A 15802-nucleotide genomic window follows, 5' to 3' on the forward strand; every position below is an offset into this window, starting at 1 on the left:
CCCTTTAAAACAAGGTTTCTCAAGCATGAGCACTACTGACATTTTGAGCCAGAGAATTCTTTGTTGCTGGGGACTGAGTATTGCAGAATGTTCAGCTGCATCCCCGGCCTCTACGGACTAGATGCCAGTAACATACACACCCCTCCCCCACTGCCCCAGTTGTGATGATCAAAAGGGACTCCAGAAGTGGGATGGGGTGGTGACAGGGGCAAAACTGCACCTGATAGAGAACCACTATTTTAGGATAAGCGGGAAGAGGAACTCAGCGTGAGAAGCCCCTTCATTGCCCCACCACAGGCAATGTTAGGTCATGAAACAAATTAATGTTAATTAAAATAGTATTTAGGTTATACATTTACATTATGCAATTATCAAAATTTATAATTATACTCCCTAGAAAAAAATTATTTATACTGTATTCTGTTATTTCAAGGATTTTACAGATAATTAACCTTATTCAACTAGATACATTTCTAAATCAACCTATTTAAAAATAAACCTTTAATTCAAATATAAACCACATATTATACGGCGCTATCATTTCAGAATTACAAATGTTCTAAATTATTTGCAATGCTTTTTCAATTTGAAGAAAAAAGCAAATGCAAGAGTATCTTCACTGTTCATCTGACAATTCAAATGTAACAACTTTCTCATTACTCTAAAAGTAAACATTTTAATAACTTACATTTGATTAATATTGCCAAAATTATAAAAAGATCTATCCTGTAGAAATGCCAAATGATGCCACTTTATTTGGCATAGGTATGCACTTTCCCTCTAACCAATAATCAAATTATTCATTATTCTTATATCTCCATCCAGCCATTCAAAGATTTATTGAACATTTACTATAAATCAGGGATTGCTGCTACAATAAGTAATAAATGAGCTCAAACTCCATCTTTCAAGAAGCTTAGATTCTAAAGAGACAGGAAAACACAGTGCAGAAATGTCAGATATCAACGTGTAAGTTGCAATGGAAACATATATGTAGGAGAGTCAGGCAGGGTTTCAGAGCAGAAGCAAACCTGAGATGAACCTTGCAAGGTGAAAAGGAATAAAGGGAAGATATAATTTTTAGAGCATGATACAGAAGCCAGGAGCCATAGCGGAAAAGGATTAATAATTTGGGCTACATAAAAATTTAAAACTTCTGTATGATTACATAAATACACACACCATAAACAATAATAAAGGCAAATGACAAAATGGGATGTGATCAGCAAATGCTAAATGTTTGCAATTACAACTGTTAATAAAGAGCTCTTCATTATGTTTTAATCATTCTCTTAACTGTATTTCCACAAAACATGTCATCCTGTTTAAATTAAAGAGGTTCTCCACAGCTTTTGTTTTTTGAAGTTATTTGGAAGAAACGTACAAGAGCAAGTGATTTATCTGCACATCATTCAGTACTTAAATCAAGCATTCCCAGTAGAACAGACTGACCAATGTAATTCTCAAGTTAAGTGAGGAATTTGTTCATTTAATGGAATCAATGCTAAGTCTGAAAAAGGGGAAGCTGGGACATTTTGCCATAACACAAATATAATGACACAGAAATAATTTAATTGACATATTTATTAAACTAGTATATGAAGGGGAGTACCCTTAAGAAACTGAGAGTAATTATACAGCTGGGAAAAAAAAAAATTCAGTCTTAACCTCTAGCTCAACCATACCCCAAAATCAATTTCAGATAGATTACTGAATTGTGAAAGGTAAAAGTATAACATTCTCAGAAGAAAATATAAGAAAACATTTCCATGGCCATAGGGTAGGCAGATTTTCCTTGAACAAGACACGAAAGCAATAAAGATAAACTGGACTTCATGAAAATTAGAAACTTCTGCTCATCAAAGGATATCGTAAAGAGAAAGAAAAGGTAAGCAGTGAGTGGAAGAAGATATTTATAAAATATTTATGCAACACAGAATTTTACCCAGAATATATAAAGAACTTCTACAAATAACAGACACAGACAGCCCAGGAGATAAATGGGCAAAAGACCGGAACAGACACTTTACACTCGGCCAACAGACAAATGACAAGGTGCTCAACGTCCTCAGTCAACAGCAAAATGCAAATTAAACCCACAACACACCATCCTTGCTAGACACCTGTCAGGAGGTCTGCTGCTAGTGGCAGTGTAAATTAGTATAATCACTTAAAAAAATGTTGGGCAGTATGAAGTAAACCTGAATATTCCCACAACATATAATCTGGTAATTCCACACCTAGGTCTATACGACTCAGAAATGCACACATATGTTCACCAAAAGACACGTACGAAGTGCTCACAGTTGCACTTATACTAGCCAGAACCTAGAAACAGTCCACCCACAGTAGAATGGGCAGACAGGCAATGATAATGAACCACCCAAGTACACAGAAGCATGTGGGTAAATCTTACAGATGTACTGCTGAGTGAAACAAGTCAGTCACAAGATAAAATACACTAAGTGATCCCATTTTATGAAGGGTTAAAACAGGCATGATTAGTCTTTCATGGATACCTGTGGGTGTGGGATAACAATCAAGGCGGCATGAAAGAGGGCTGTGAGGGCTGGAGTGTTCTGCTTCTTGATCTTGGTGCTGGCTGCACAGGTGTAATCACCTTGTGACCATCTGACAAGCTGTACGCTTAAGAACGGTACATTTTTCTGTATATACATCACACCTTGATAAGAAGTTTACTTAAAAAAAGAAACAACTACAGAGAGGAAATTCGCAGAAAATATAAACTGTACTACTGAAATGGGACTCTTAAATGTTCCCTAAGCCCAGTGTCTCAATGACAGCCGGCTTGCACAGAAGGCCAGCTCCCTGCACAGTTTTCACTTACTTTCTTCCACTTCCCGGCTTTAACCATGAAGACGGATGCCTGCCTTCCACATGTCACGCGCATCAATAAACTCACTGAGCACCTTCTATTTGCCAGTGAATGTGCCGGGCCCTGGGGACAGTGACAGGTAAGACACGGTTGCTCAAGGAACTGACAAGCGGGGACCACGTGTGATCACCTTCCTCCTGCCCCGGCACCTAGCGTGATGTTTTGTACAGGGTGGGCCTTCCATCAACGCTGACTGATCAGCATACCTACAACAGCAGAGCGCAAGGGGAGCTACAGATGAAGCAATTAGAAAGGACCAGAGTTCACAGAACTGGAGAGGCCAGCGCCAGCTTCCGTACAGGGGGAGTGGAATGGGCGGGGGCCGAAGTGGGAGACACCGAGAACGGTGCACTGAAGAGCGGTGCACACGCTGGGTCTGGACGTGTACACGCAGGGATGAGTGAGATCCCTTTCAGATGGGAGGGACTCAGGCTCAGGCGGGGAGGAAGGGCAGTTCAAAGGTACATGAAACAATGCCTGGCAGTCAGCGAACGGGGCTGTGTAAAGGAGGACAGCAAACTTTCATCTTCAGGAGGTCAGGGCAGAGCTTGGATCTGAGCCTTTTTCAAAAGCTCCAAAGATGACTGAGGTTTTTCAAAGGTTAGGAATCACGTTCTATACCAAGCTTTCCATTTCACTGTGGAAACATACATGAGGAGAAGGATGGGAAAAATAAGGGATTGATTAAATATGTTCTTATTCCCCAGTAAACATTTACTTTTACTTAATGTGCAAGTATTTTAGGTTTCTCCAGAACAAAAAGTTATATATACCTCATCATAAATCTGATAAACAATGCCATTTATATGAATTTCAATTTTTCAAACTCTCCTTCATGTTGCTAAAATTAAAATGTGAGTTAATGCAAACTCTGGGCAAGAACCCTATTGAGCTTTAATTTTCTCATCTGTAATGAGAAGCTTAGAACACATGACCCACTTTTGACTCTGATGTGGCAAAATTCCACCTGTGACAATTTTAAGGACAAGACTATGTGATGAACGTGTTATTCTTTTACCTCCCACTGCCTGCAGGAGGCATCAAAAATCCCTTACTACAATCATTGTGTGGTAATTTTTTCTACTGACCATGTCTAATTCACTGGTCACTTATTTTAACATCAAGAAAAATAGATGCTGAATCAAAAACTCGAGCGTTTTGTTCTGTACTGTGGGTAACTGATGAGGTTATCTGTATTTCTTTCAAACCAGCAGTTGCAAAGTCACTACCACATGTACCCAAAAGCATCACCCTGGGTTGCAAGACTGCAGTAAAATAACATTGGCTAATTTGTCTAGTCAGGAGACTTTGAAAAGCTTGGGAGCCCGGGGATTTCAGTAGCACAGGATTTTGCAGATGCAGCTCTGTAAACCCCAGGTTTTGGGGGGAGGTGCTTTTGCAACAGTAATGCCAACTACCTTCTTTTAGGGAAACTCCTGCAGAATTCCAGACGGGCGGTTTGACCACAATCAAGCTGAGGCATTGAGTTTAAGAATGATTAATCACAGATGAGTTAGCCTTTTGTTCCTTTTCTGACATTTCTAAACCCTTGCTGATGCTTCAGCTATCTGATGTCTGGCCATGTCACGATACCAAAGCAGACTGCCTGGATCACTGTTTACTTTGGCCTGCATACAAGTCTGGATAAAGAGCTCAGTCAAAACACCTCCTTCAGATCACAGAATGGCCTTACAGCAGCAGTCTGAGAGACAACGCGAAGAAGAAATTTTAAAAATTATTCCTAACCCCATTTCTATATACTCCAATTTTCACTTTGAAAGGAAACGGAACAGTTTTGAAATGTATGAGAAGGTGTCAAAATAGAGATATAAACTAAGCTTTACATGCAAATATTAAACATTTTGAGAGCACAGGAAAATCCATTTTTAAAAAAGCTTTACAAAACTAAATATACTTAAAGCCATAGTTGAATTTTTTATGTATATATAATGATGCATATATATACAAACTATTGATACATAACATGTATATAAACTATATATAAAATAAATAGATATAAGCCAACAGCTCGGTTTTTAAAAATACTGGTTTTTAAGCAGAATTTTAAAAAACAGACCTGTCCACGTGTTCGCCCTCTGCAGTGGCATGTGCTCCAGGAGGTGCCTCCACCCCATCCCCAATCACAGCTGCCCTGACTCCATTCCCCTGGCTAGCCACTGACTCAGGCACGGAAAAGAGGCACAACTCTGACAATGAAATGAGTGAAGTAGGCTAGGAGGTTTCCTGGTAAGGTTTTTCTTGATCTCAAAAAAAAGACAGCAATCACCTCACACACATTAGGATAGCTACTGTCAAAACAAATGAACAAAAAAAAAAAAAAACAGAAAATAACAAGATCTGGCGAATGTAATGGTACAGCTGTTATGAAAAACAGTATGGTGGTTCCTCAAAAAATTACACAAGTATTACCATATGATCCAGCAATTCTACTTCTGGGTATATACACAAAAGAACTGAAAGCAGAGCCTTGAGCAGATATTTGTACAGCCATATTCACAGAAGCATTAGCCACAATAGCCAAAAGATGGAAGCAACTCAAGTGTCCATCAATGGATGAATGCATAAACAAAATGTGGCATATACACACAACCAAGTATTATTCAGCCTTAAAAAGGAATGAAATTCTGACACCTGCTACTACATGGATGAACCTTGAGGACATTATGCTAAGTGAAATAAGCCAGTCACAAAAAGATAGACACTGTACCATTCCACTTATATGAGGTCCCTAGAGCAGTCAAATTCAGAGAGACAGAAAGTACAATGGTGGTTGCCAGGGGCTGGGGGGAGAGGGGAATGGGGAGCTACTGCTTAATGGGATCAGAGCTTCAGTTTTGCAAGATGATAGGAGTTCTGGAGATGGACGGTGGTGACGGCTGCACAGCAACGTGAATGTACTTAATTAACACTTCTGAACCGTGCACTTAAAAATGGTTAAGATAAATTTTGTCATGTACATTTTATCACAATTAAAAGTAATATTTTTTAAAAAAAGAGACACAGGAGACAATATTATACTTTTCTGATTCTAGCTACTGCTGATGGCCTGTGACGCCTGAAGGCCAGCAACCACCTTGGAACTGTGAGAGGAGCAGACCAAGAGGACAAGCGCCCACTGAGGGCGGCAGCCAGGAAACCATACTATCCGGTCCCGCTTCAGCAGGAGAGTTTCTCCACGGAGAAACTCTCCCAAGCTGAAGATATAATTTCCATTCATTTCAGCCAGTTCCTGAGTCCCCAAATCAGTACTGATTTATGCCAAACAGTACCAAGTCCCATTAAAATGGTCACAATTATGGTTAACAGTTAAAGTGAGCAATGACAACACAACAAATCAAGACAACTTCTTTTCATAATGACTCTGTTTTCTAGCTCTCATTAAATTCCTCTGTGACTACCCTTTGCTTTAATCTAAGACTATGGCCACAGACAAAACCTAGCTGACTATGTACTATTTACATAAATCAACCTTTATTTAAAACACACATACACAGAGAACAGTAAAACCAAAATAATTCGGTAAAAATGCATTTTAGGGAATATTATGCACAAGAATATAACTGCTATCACCGCTAGCAAACCGCTAGGAGGCTCTACTGCAACACATGCCATCTAAGAAACTATGAAAATGACCACATGGTGATTTTCTTCTTGCAGTGCTCAACATTAGCAAGGCAAGCAAAATCAAAATGTGTCATTATGTTAACAAATGCCTCGTAGGCCCAAGTCTGGGTATTAAATAAAATGCTGTATAAAGATGAATTCTCGTAAGCCAAGTGGGCACATCTTTAGGTATGACCACACGTGCAAATTAAGTAACTTTGCCGAAACTCTCTGACACTGAGCTGTCAGCAACTTCACAGATCAGTTCAGCTCAATTCAGGAAATGAGTGTGCACAGCTCAACACAGAATGATTTCCATCTACATGGAAATCTCCAACTGTATCTAGTGATTTCCATCCTACAGCATGTGTTTCAGTCATCTGTTGGTGAGTTAACAAGCCACCCCAAAACTCAGAGGCTTAAAACAACAACAATTAATTATTCCTCATGATTCTGTGGGTTGGCTACAGCTCAGCTAGGTGGTTCTTCTGCCCATATCTCTTAGGCTCAGTCATGCAGCTGCATTCAGCTTGCTGCTTGGCTGGGGCTGAAACATCCAAGATGGCCTGAGGCCTCCCGAGTGGCCTCTCATGCCAGCAGGGTAGTCAACCTTTTACATGATGACTGGCTTCAAAGACAAAGGAAGTGAAAGCTGTCTGCCCTCTTAAGGCTTGGGCCTGTCTGAAGTCTCAGACATACTTTTACAGTATCCTATTAGTCAGCGCAAGTCACAAGGCCAGTCCAATCCATGTTGAGGGAAACAGAATGTACCTCTGATGGACAGAGCAGCACACACAAACAGGGTACAGGGTAAGAGGAATTGATGATGGAAAGCTCTGGGAATCATCTATCAAATGATGGTCCTTCCTACACATAAAGGTAGACTCTTCATTTCAACATGTCTTCATGACAGTTCATTACTCAATAAAAGAGTCTGTATATTTCAAACCTGTTAATTACTTTAATTTGCTCTACATTATAAATGTATTATATGGTGTTTATGATTTCTTTTCTTCTGCTAACTTTGGGGTTTTTTGGTTCTTCTTTCTCTACTTGCTTTAGGTGTAAGGTTAGGTTGTTTATTTGAGATAGTTCTTGTTTCTTGAGGTAGGATTGTATTGCTATAAACTTCCCTCTTAGAACTGCTTTTGCTGCATCCCATAGGTTTTGGGTCGTCATGTTTTCATTGTCATCTGTTTCTAGGTATTTTCTGATTTCCTCTTTGATTTCTTCAGTGATCTCTTGGTTATTTAGTAGTGTATTGTTTGTAGTTTTTACAGTTTTTTTCCTGTAATTGATATCTAGTCTCATAGCGTTGTGGTCGGAAAAGACACTTGATACGATTTCAATTTTCTTAAATTTACCAAGGCTTGATTCGTGACCCAAGATATGATCTATCCTGGAGAATGTTCCTCGAGCACTTGAGAAGAAAGTGTGTTCTGTTGTTTTTGGATGGAATGTCCTATAAATACCAATTAAGTCCATCTTATTTAATGTATCATTTAAAGCTGTGTTTCCTTATTTATTTTCATTTTGGATGATCTGTCCATTGGTGAAAGTGGGGTGTTAAAGTCCCCTACTATGATTGTGTTACTGTCGATTTCCCCTTTTATGGCTGTTAACATTTGCCTTATGTATTGAGGTGCTCCTATGCTGGGTGCATAAATATTCACAATTGCTGTATCTTCTTCTTGGATTGATCCTTTGATCATTACGAAGAGTCACGTACCACAATGTTCATTGCAGCTCTATTTACAATAGCCAGGACACAGAAGAAAAACTAAGTGTCCATCGACAGATGAATGGATAAAGCAGATGTGGCACATATATACAATGGAATATTACTCAGCCATAAAAAGAAACGAAATTGAGTTATTTGTAGTGAGGTGGACGGACCTAGAGACTGTCATACAGAGTGAAGTTAAGTTAGAAAGAGAAAAACAAATACCGTATGCTAACACATATATATGGAATCTAAAAAAAAAAAAAGGTTCTGAAGAAGGCTGGACAGGAATAAAGACGCAGATGCAGAAAATGGACTTGAGGACACGGGGAAGGGGAAGGGGAAGCTGGGACAAAGTGAAAGAGTGGCATGGACATATATACACTACCAAATGTAAAACAGATAGCTAGTGGGAAGCAGTCGCATAGCACAGGGAGATCAGCTGGGTGCTTTGTGACCACCTAGAGGGGTGGGATAGGGAGGGTGGGAGGGAGACGCAAGAGGGAGGAGATATGGGGATATATGTATATGTATAGCTGATTCACTCTGCTATACAGCAGAAACTAACACACCATTGTGAAGCAATTATACTCCAATAAAGATGTGAAAAAAAAAACTTTACTATATGGTGAAGATTATAACTTAATATGTCTAAATCTACACCAGAAAATCCAAATGAAACATTGTCCTAGTTACAGGTACAGTCACTCGGTGCCACTTTATGCACTGGATTACAATTATGTGCCCCCTCGGACGTAACCTCCATTAGGGCAGAGCCCATATCTATACTGCTTACAACTGTATTCCCAGTGTCTAGTGCATACCAGGTACCTAAGAGACTGTTCTTTCTTAGTTATTAAAAATTCCTATTTTAAAATATATTCCTTCTTTCTTTAATATCAGATAAAAATACACTTTTGTAGATTTTTCCATTGTATATTTTCCAATATGGCAAAAATATATCACTACTAACGCTGGAAATACTTAGTTATGCGCTAAGGAAGAATACATAATTTTAGCTATTATTGTACTTATATGCTAAATTTACCCATTCAATCTTGAAAATGAGAAAAGTTTTAATAGTGTACAATTCACTTTCTGTGAGCTATCTTTTATTGGTCTCTAGCTCTAGCCCTTCAACGTGAAATGAGAAACATTCATGCTTGGACCAATATCCATCTTATAATTTCAAACGGCACATTTTCCAGTTGAAAATTCCCATGTTTAAAAGCAGTTGTGTTATTCCCCCAACACTGAGCGTTCTCATTGGCTCACAATAAAATATCCTTAATTGAAATGAAAATATCTTTACAGTTACCTAAAATGACATATCTTCAATCATGATGCAATGAAAACAATTTTCTTAAACAATACAAAAATTAAGAACAACATGTTCTTGAAGACCCAGAAGTATTCAAACCACCATGCCAGGAAAATGCTGGCTTTACAAAATTAACTTAATATTCAAATATTTTATCATTCTTATCTCACGAATATTTACAAAGTCACTAAATGTAGTACAGATTTTCAGAATTGTCTTTCCCAAAAAGATATAATGTGAATATGATATAATATATTGGGAAATTTTCTAAGTTTTGTTTAAACGGTTAAAGTGAGTACTCCCCTCCACCTGCCTTTTCCACTCTGGGCTGCAACCTAGTTTTACAGGTTTTAATAGTGTTTCCAAATTCCCAACAGATATTAAATTTTGGGGATTTGGAAATGAGAAAGTGGGATTCCTGAAAACATAAGTTATTCCTAAAATACTTCCAATATTCTTCATATTCTTTACACATTAGTATGAGTAATTAAAAACTGTTTAATAAGTAAGAAATATCATTTTAAGTAATACAGGCATACCCCGTTTTATTGTACTTTGCTTTACTGCTTTTTGCAGATATTGCGTTTCTTATAATCGAATGTTTGTGGCAACCCCGAGTCAAAAGCAAGTCCATCAGCACTGTTTTTCCAACAGCATTTGCTCACTTTGTGTCTCTGTGTCACATTTTGCTGTTTCCACCAGTGAAAAGATTACAACTTGATGAAGGCTCAGATGATGGTTAGAATTTTTTAGCAATAAAATATTTTTTAATTAAGGTAGGTACACTGTATTTTTAGACATAATGCTATTGCACGCTTAACAGACTACAGTACAGTGTAAATATAACTTTTATGTGTACTGGGAAATCAAAAAATTCATGTGACTTGCTTTATTGCAATATTCGCTTTATTGTGGTGGTCTGGAACTAAACCCGCAATATCTCTGAGCTGTGCCTGTATTTACGAAAAACTTTAGCCTACAAAGAATATTAAAACACTGGAAACTGCCAGCAAACATTACTAGGTACTATTTCTAATAACCTAACATTTGGGTCTCTTACCATGCTAACAGCACTACATACAACCACAAATTAAAATTACCAATTTATGATCTTATTTTGCTTCTAAGTTATTCCTTGAAACACCATTAATATACTTTATATATAAAGTGAATAATATTTATTATATTTACATTGTTATGTACCTTGTAAACAGCAGATAGGGCCACAAGACACATAACACGGCTACAGCTACAAAGAAGACCGGCTAATTGAAGGGTGACTGCCCTCCTCCTCCTTTTTTATATGAATATGCATGGCACTGTCACCTATTCATTCTTATTTAAATGCTCCTTCTCCATGAAATGTGCTTCTCTGTCATACCTACTCTTTTTTGAGGTCTCTCTTCCCTTTTAATTAAACCCTTTCCTCTTCCATACCCTATGCAGCAAACCCCACTGCCTCCTAGGCCACTTACCAGACCACTGTATTGACCTGATTTCACGTAAAACATCCCCAATCTTCACCTATATTACAAGTTTTAAGAAGAAGGTTCATGTTTAAATCTTTTCACATCTTCAGAGCTTAAAGCAGTGCTCTGAGTAGATCAGAGGTATTTGGTTACTGTTATTATGGTAGGCAGGATGTATGTAGTCTGTTCCTTTATACTGCTCTATACTTTCCAGAGCTTTTACAGTGGGCTACTAATACTTGGAAAACATCAAAGAGTTTCATTAAAGAGAGTCATAAAATTTAACATCAAAAAAAACAAACAGGGGCTTCCTTGGTGGCACAGTGGTTAAGAATCCGCCTGCCAATGCAGGGGACATGGGTTCGAGCCCTGGCCTGGGAAGATCCCACGTGCTGCGGAGCAACTGAGCCCGTGCGCTACAACTACTGAGCCTGAGCTCTAGAGCCCGCAAGCCACAACTACTGAAGCCTGCGCGCCTAGAGCCCGTGCTCCACAGCGAGAAGCCACGACAATGAGAATCCCGCGCACCGCAACGAAGAGGAGACCCCACTCACCACAACTACAGAAAGCTTGTGCACAGCAACGAAGACCCAACACAGCCAAAAATAAATAAAGAAATAAATGTATTAAAAAAACAAACAAACAAACAAAAAAACAAGCAACCCAATTAAAAAATGGGCAGAGGACCTGAACAGACATTTTTCCAAAGAAGACATACAGATGGTTAACAGGCATATGAAAAGATGCTCATCATCACTAATCATCGGGGAAATGTAAATCAAAATTACAAGGAGATATCACCTCACACCTGTCAGAATGGTTATTATCAAAAAGACAACAAATTACAAGTGTTGACGAGGATGTAGAGAAAAGGGAACCCTCATGCACTACTGGTGGAAACGTAAATTGGTATAGCCACTATGGAGGTTCCTCAAAAAATTGAAAATAGAACCACCATACAATCTAGCAATTCCACTTCTAAGTATTTTTCCAAAGAAAAACACCAATTCAAAAAGAGACACGCACCCCCTATGTTCACTGCAGCATTATGTACAACAGCCAAGATATGAAAGCAACCTAAGTGCCCATCAATAGATGAATGGACAAAGAAGACAGGGGTGTGTGTGTGTGTGTGTGTGTGTGTGTGTGTACACACACACACACACAATGGAATATTACTCAGCCATAAAAAAGAATTAAATCTTGCCATTTGTGACAACATGGATGGATCTAGAGGGTATTATGATAAGTGAAATAAGTCAGACACAGAAAGACAAATACCACATGATTTCATTTATAAGTGGAATCTAAAAAACAAAACAAATGAACAAACATAAAAAATTAAAAATTAAAAAAACCAGACTCATAGATGCAGAGAACAAACTGGTGGTGCCAGAGGGGAGTGGGTGGGGAATGAGTGAAATAGGTGAGGGAGAATAAGAGGCACAAATTTCCAGTTACAAAATAATAAATGAGTTATGGGGATGAAATGCACAGCATTGGGAATATAGTCAATAATACTATGGGACTTCCCTGGTGGTCCAGTGGTTAACACTCTGTGCTTCCACTGCAGGGGGTGCAGGTTCGATCCCTGGTCGGGGAACTAAGATCCCACGTGCCACGTGGGGCAGACAAAAAAAATAAAAAATAAAAATAAACTAAAATTTTAAAAAATAAAATAAAATTAGGCCTGGAAATTAAAATAATAATAATATTGTAATAGCTTTATATGGTGACACACAGTTACTAGACTTCTCGCTGTGATCATTTTGTAATGTACAGAAATGTCGAATCACCATATTGTACACCCAAAACCAACACAGTGTTGCAGGTCAATTATACTTCAATAATAAAAAATACAATAAAATACAAATAAAGAGAGTCATAAATGGTAAGACCTTTTGTTAAAAGGGAAATTCTGAAATATACTTAAATCTGACAATAATACAATGAATTACAAAGTAAGAACGGTGGAGACTGTAGTTCTCATTACAGAAAGCTTCATTTCTGAGGCAGCAAAGAGATTTCCTTAATTAACCCATTCAAACCCTTTCAAAAGTCCAAATTCTGTGCTCTGAGACAAAAATCATATTAAAGATTCATTTTCCCATAATGAAAACCTTACCAACATTTGCACATATTGTGCTATGGAAAATATCTTACTACTTACGCCGAGCTCCAGTTTTTCTGGACTGTGACCGTGTCCAGAGGAAACAAAGCGACAACTGAATGGAGTGGGGAGAGGGTGCGGACGCACCTCAAGAAGGCAGATTCCTTAATGGGTACTACTGCACTACCCCAAGTAAGCAGGGCCCTACTGAAGTTCTAGAATAGCTGGGATATACTCAGTGAATTCCTACAGATTAACCTATATTAAACAAATATTAAGTGCCTATTTTGTCAGGCACTGTTTTAGGCAATGAAGAAGCTAGAGTCTATGAAAAGTTTAAGACACATTTAAAAATAATTCATGATTTACATAAAAATGTACAAGCATGTTAAACTAATGTGATGAGAAACTACGAAAGCACTAATTTTCATAACTTGAATCTACAGCAAACATGTGTGAAAATCAACTTTACCTTATATTTCATCTTGGGACATGAATGAATGTAGAAACCCATATAGTAATAGCTGAGTTGAGGTGTTTTCTCATGAAGCTGCCTAGTAAAAGCAATTTCTCTGCCAAAAGAAGAATAAAGATCAAGGTACAGTTAAATTCAGTTCCAAAATTCAAAGTACTGTACAATTTGGTAACACATATTTGATAAAATCTGACATTAAGCTATCAAAAAGAAAAATCCAAGTGTTGAAAGAAAAACAATTTTAAGAACACTTTAAGATGACTTTTACTAAAGAGACACCGAAAAAAAGTATATTATTTTAGCAAATGCACCGAAGTTCTGGTTTTACTCTTCATTGGGCATAGCAGTGTATCTAAAATTCAAAGAGCATAGAAGTACAAAGATCTATTTAATACAATTCCTTATTATTCATTATCACCTGGAGTTCTCAAAGACTGGATTTATCAGGTTAAAAACAGTACAACAAATTTTAGAAAGCTCAAAAACCAACAGATTTCAGGAAGAATACTACTATGTCCATTTACATGCAAACACTTCCAACTATATATGACACATTACTCTCTCCTATGTCCAGATGCTACTTTAATATTTATTCTCTCTAAAACTAAAGAGGGGGGAAAAAACCATGCTATCTCACTGCCTTTCCTCTATTTGTTGGCACAGGCAAGGATTAATTGAAAAAAGAAGCTGTCAGCAATGCCTATGCTCGACGTGGTTTTAATTTGTATCCGGATAAATCTGGGCACAGAATTTCATCCTACTTGTCCAACTGAATGACCGCTTGTGTTCGAGAGCTTTAAGCAAAGCTTCGGTACATTTCTAAAGTATGAGAAAAATTGTTTTGCTTTTATGTTTGTTTCTTGAAGGTTTTAATTTCCTTTTCTTTTTCTTTGTTTTTAGTAGCAATGGATGCTTGAAATCCAAGGAGAGATTTATTTTTTAAGGGAACAGTCTGTGCATTTTGCAAGTTCAAATTTAAAGCATTGAAGGGTCGTTACCCTAAAAATTCATCTTTACAACAAAATTATTTCTAAATCCAAACAGTCTGAACATTATTAGGCTAAAACAGAATAGATCCTATTATTCCCAGAACTAACCCACTCTTAAGGTTCAAACTGAGGAAGAACGCAATGATACAGCAATGCAGGACCACCCAGCTCTGATGAGGACTGCGACACCCACCGGCCCTCCTTCACTCGGCCCTGCTCATCTCAGTTAGCTAACTGCAGCACCACTCCACCACCAAGCTGTTCAGGCCCCAAGCCTATGGTCCATACTTAATTGTTCTCTTCCTCTCACCCCTGTGTCCAACCCATCAACAAGTCCAGCTGGCTCTATCTCCAAAATATACCGTGAATCTGACCATTTCTCACCATCTCCACCTCAGGTATTTTGGTCCAAGCCACCATCAGGCCTCCCTTGGACGACGCTAACAGCCTCCCAAACAGATTTCCAGTTTCCACTCTGGCCCCTCCATAACCTCACAGAGCAGTCTTAGTCTTTTACAATACTAATCAGGTGAGGTAACCTCTCCAAACCCTTCACCCTCACACTGGGTTGGTATCACACTTAGAAAAAGTCCAACCTCCTTACCGTTACCTATAAGCCCTTTTCCATCTGTCCCCTCATCAACACCACCTGCCTCGCTGCCATCCTTGCACAGCACTGTCTAGGTCGTACCCCGTTTCCTAGCCCGTAAGGCCTTCCTTCTCTTCATTCCAACCACCTCAGGGCACTTGGACTTGCTACCTTTGACCTGGACGTCTATCCTCAGATTTTTACATAGCTGGCTCCTATTCTTCTTTCTTGGCTTTTCAGAGAGGTCTTTCCTAACCACCCTATATAAAAAGGGCCTCATGCCTACTACCATAATTTTATTTTTGTCACAGCACAACAGAGTCTCTAAAATTGTGTTGTCAGCTTTCTAATTGACTGTCTGCTTTGACAAAGCTGGAAACCCTGTCTTATTCACATCTACAAATAGTTCCAGGACACAAAGACTGTGCTCAAATAAACATCTGTTAAGCAAATTAATTGCATTTCTAAAATTCATCTTGCTAAAAAAAAAAAAAAAGAAAGGAAATAAATTCCATGCTCATGAGCCCCAATTCAAACATTTTTAAAATCTGTAGACTAGATTACATAAAAATCTAGTAATCTGTAATCTTGATTACAGATTAAAAT

The 15802-nt window shown here is 38.3% G+C and overlaps 1 protein-coding gene across 3 annotated transcripts in view; it reads right to left on the bottom strand.

The window, feature by feature from the left end:
• ATE1 (arginyltransferase 1) overlaps positions 1 to 15802 on the bottom strand; it is a 163368-nt gene that overhangs the window by 69137 nt on the left and 78429 nt on the right. For all 3 annotated transcript variants that reach the window (XM_068548687.1, XM_068548685.1, XM_068548686.1), the window contains exon 10: positions 13616 to 13715. In XM_068548687.1, coding sequence (XP_068404788.1) covers positions 13616 to 13715 — 100 coding nt within the window. The remainder of the gene's footprint in view (positions 1 to 13615; positions 13716 to 15802) is intronic.

Source organism: Eschrichtius robustus, chromosome 7 (assembly GCF_028021215.1).
Source record: "Eschrichtius robustus isolate mEscRob2 chromosome 7, mEscRob2.pri, whole genome shotgun sequence".
In the NCBI taxonomy this organism is placed as follows: Eukaryota; Metazoa; Chordata; class Mammalia; order Artiodactyla; family Eschrichtiidae; genus Eschrichtius; species Eschrichtius robustus.